Genomic DNA, 3,352 nt, shown 5'->3' with positions numbered 1-3,352 from the left:
CTCTGAGGCGAGCAGGAAAGATTGCAGCTGACTCCTCCCACCCCGGACACAAACTGTTTCAGACTCTCCCCTCTGGCAGGAGGCTGCGGTCCATCAGGACCAAAACCTCTCGCCACAAAAACAGCTTCTACCCGTCTGCAGCCTCATCAACAAGGCCCGGGACCCCACTGACACTCCCCCCTTTTAAAATAATACAACTGTCTCTGCACATTTCATATCACGCAGAAACCTGGCATATTGCACACATTTGTTGTTAATTGTTAATCTTTGTTGTTGTATATTTTTATATTGTCAATGTATATTTATGTACACAATACTCTCTTCCACTGCAACACGTCTTTCCTCTGCAAATAGTTGTTATTTTTCTGTATTCTCTTATTATTCTTATATAACGTGCATTGTCTAATCCATATTTATATATTTCTACATTTATTTATGTCAGCTGTATGTTTGTCTACGTGTAGCACCTTATCACCACAGCAAATTCCTTGTGTGTGTAAAACACTACTTGGCAATAAAGTTCTTTCTGAATCTGATACTGATTCTGATTTAGGCAAAAACCACGTCACGCAGAGCGGAAGAAATCAAGGATTGTTTTTTGAATTTTGCTCTTTCCATGAACTGTTTCTAATGCAACACTTCAAAATGCCCTTAATAATACAATACCACTGCACGGCTACTGTGAAGGAAAATGAGACAAAGAAACACACACAGGTGTGTTTTCTTACAGCAGACATTTTTACTGTCAGTCAGTGAAGTTTGTGGCTAAAAAACAGGCTGTAAAAAAACTTAACTGATGCTTGTTGTATTGAATCTGAGCAGCTCCTCTCTCTCTCTCTCTCTCTGCAGAAGGCCGACGTGGCGGTCGCCCCTCTGACTATCACTCTGGTGCGAGAGCAGGTGATCGACTTCACCAAACCCTTCATGTCTCTGGGAATCTCTATCATGATCAAGAAACCCACCAAGTCCAAACCGGGCGTCTTCTCCTTCCTCGACCCGCTGGCCTACGAGATCTGGATGTGCATCGTCTTTGCCTACATCGGAGTGAGCGTGGTGCTCTTCCTGGTGAGAGTGAGCGGAGGGGGGGACAAACAGGAACGAGAAAAGTTTAAAAAATTAATACAGATTTGTTTTTTCTTCTTTTCTCTACCATTAGTCATCTCACGACCCCTCAGACTTATCTGCTGACCCTTTGGTGGAGCCCGGCCCCTAGGTTGAGAAACACTGCATGTGGTGCCTTTTGCGTCACCAGTACAAATCATTTTGTATTTCGTCTAAATTTGGACAAATAACAGTTCCATTTTGTTTTTTATGAAAGGTCAATTACTATTGATTTTTTAAAAGCTTTGGTTTAAGAGGTACTGTGGGATTTTGCCGTGTCCCCAGTATTGATCATTCAAATTAGATCTAAAAAAATAACTGATGTATTTCTGAATATTTCATTATCATTTAATTTTCCTGTTCAAAATCTGTTTAATCAAATGTTGTTTTTATCAAAATCGTTAACTTTTGTACAACATAAATAAGGTTTTATGTTTGTCCCCGGCGACCACTGTCCACCCTGTTGAGTTGCATTAACTGTCCCCTCTAAGTGGAAAAAAAACCATTCTTTAATGGCATCACTGTCATTAGGTGACCAGGTGAAATTTAGCTGCCTGATTTGTCTGACATTTCAGTTTAATGTGTTTGAACATATCGTGTCCACCCTGTTAGGCCTTGAGGAGATCAAGCAAATGAAATAATTTCAACAGTTAATTAGTTAGTTAGTAGTATTGGAGGTCATGCTAGCCATTATGCTCACACAGGCTAACTTTAGCTCAAAATGTCCATCCTGTGGAAAAATGCGTCACCTTTTCATAATGTGCACTTGTTTTTGTCAATAAAGGCCTAGCCTATGCTGTTTAAAAATATTTATTTATTTATTTTTTATCGTAAAACAAATATCTGATAAGAGTGAGGGACATATGATTTCTATAAAAATGTCATTTTAGTAGCAATCATGCCCTGAAAACACTTTAAAACCGTTAGATCTAAGTCCTTAACGCTTGTCACATGTTGTTAATATATCTAAATTTAATACAATAAAGGTGCCTGAGCTCGACCAATATGTTTTTCATTAAGTTAGAAAAATCCTTTATACAATAGAACTTTAAAATATAGGTACATCAGCTATTTATTTATCCCAAGTCCAAATGGCGCCCTATAACATGACCCTGCACTAAACTAGCTAACTGTATATAAAGTTGTTAAAATTAATTCCACTTACTTTGGCTATATGAAGCTTATGTCTCTCTCTCTCTCTCTCTCTCTGTGTGTCTCAGGTGAGTCGTTTCAGTCCTTATGAATGGCAGGCCGACGACTCAGATGATGAAGATGATACTCTGCCCTCATCTCGACGCGCTCTGCCGACTTCATCCTCTGAACTCGCTCACTCTCCAGGTACCTCACCATCACCGTCCTCCTCGTCAAGCCTTGAAACTTCCTTTTTGTCCAGTTTATTGTCATTCTTATAACACGTGGAACTGGATTTTAATCAGTCAGTTTTCTGTTTGATACGACTGTTTCTCAGGGTACTCCCAGGCTCAGGTCCAGAACCAGAACCAGCAGAAAGAAAAAGAGACTCTCGAACACACCAATGACTTTGGGATCTTTAATTCTCTTTGGTTCTCACTCGGGGCCTTCATGCAGCAGGGCTGTGACATCTCCCCCAGGTAGGACACCTGGACAAACGCACCTGTGTGTCAAAAAGTGATGGAGAGTAACTAAGTAATGTACTTAAATAGCATCATTTTGATGTACTTGTACTTTACCTGGGTATTTCCATCTTCTGCTGCTTTAAACTTCTACTCCACTACATTTCAGAGGTAAATATTGTACTTTTTACTCCACTACATTTCAGAGGTAAATATTGTACTTTTTACTCCACTACATTTGAGAGGTAAATATTGTACTTTTTACTCCACTACATTTCAGAGGTAAATATTGTACTTTTTACTCCACTACATTTCAGAGGTAAATATTGTACTTTTTACTCCACTACATTTCAGAGGTAAATATTGTACTTTTTAATCCACTACATTTCAGAGGTAAATATTGTACTTTTTACTCCACTACATTTCAGAGGTAAATATTGTACTTTTTACTCCACTACATTTCAGAGGTAAATATTGTACTTTTTACTCCACTACATTTGAGAGGTAAATATTGTACTTTTTACTCCACTACATTTGAGAGGTAAATATTGTACTTTTTACTCCACTACATTTCAGAGGTAAATATTGTACTTTTTACTCCACTGCATTTCAGAGGTAAATATTGTACTTTTTACTCCACTACATTTCAGAGGTAAATA

The 3,352-nt window shown here is 38.5% G+C and overlaps 1 protein-coding gene across 1 annotated transcript in view; it reads left to right on the top strand.

The window, feature by feature from the left end:
- Positions 1 to 2,745, top strand: part of LOC123962924 (glutamate receptor 1-like) — a 91,008-nt gene extending 88,263 nt beyond the window's left edge. The window contains exons 11-13 of the mRNA XM_046039427.1: positions 850 to 1,065; positions 2,322 to 2,439; positions 2,570 to 2,745. Coding sequence (XP_045895383.1) covers positions 850 to 1,065; positions 2,322 to 2,439; positions 2,570 to 2,715 — 480 coding nt within the window. The 3' untranslated portion in view covers positions 2,716 to 2,745. The remainder of the gene's footprint in view (positions 1 to 849; positions 1,066 to 2,321; positions 2,440 to 2,569) is intronic.
- Positions 2,746 to 3,352: the final 607 nt, after the last annotated feature.

This window comes from Micropterus dolomieu, linkage group LG23 (genome assembly GCF_021292245.1).
Source record: "Micropterus dolomieu isolate WLL.071019.BEF.003 ecotype Adirondacks linkage group LG23, ASM2129224v1, whole genome shotgun sequence".
Lineage (NCBI taxonomy): Eukaryota > Metazoa > Chordata > Actinopteri > Centrarchiformes > Centrarchidae > Micropterus > Micropterus dolomieu.
Note: the sequence above shows the minus strand (reverse complement) of the source record. Positions and strands in the feature narration are given on the sequence as shown.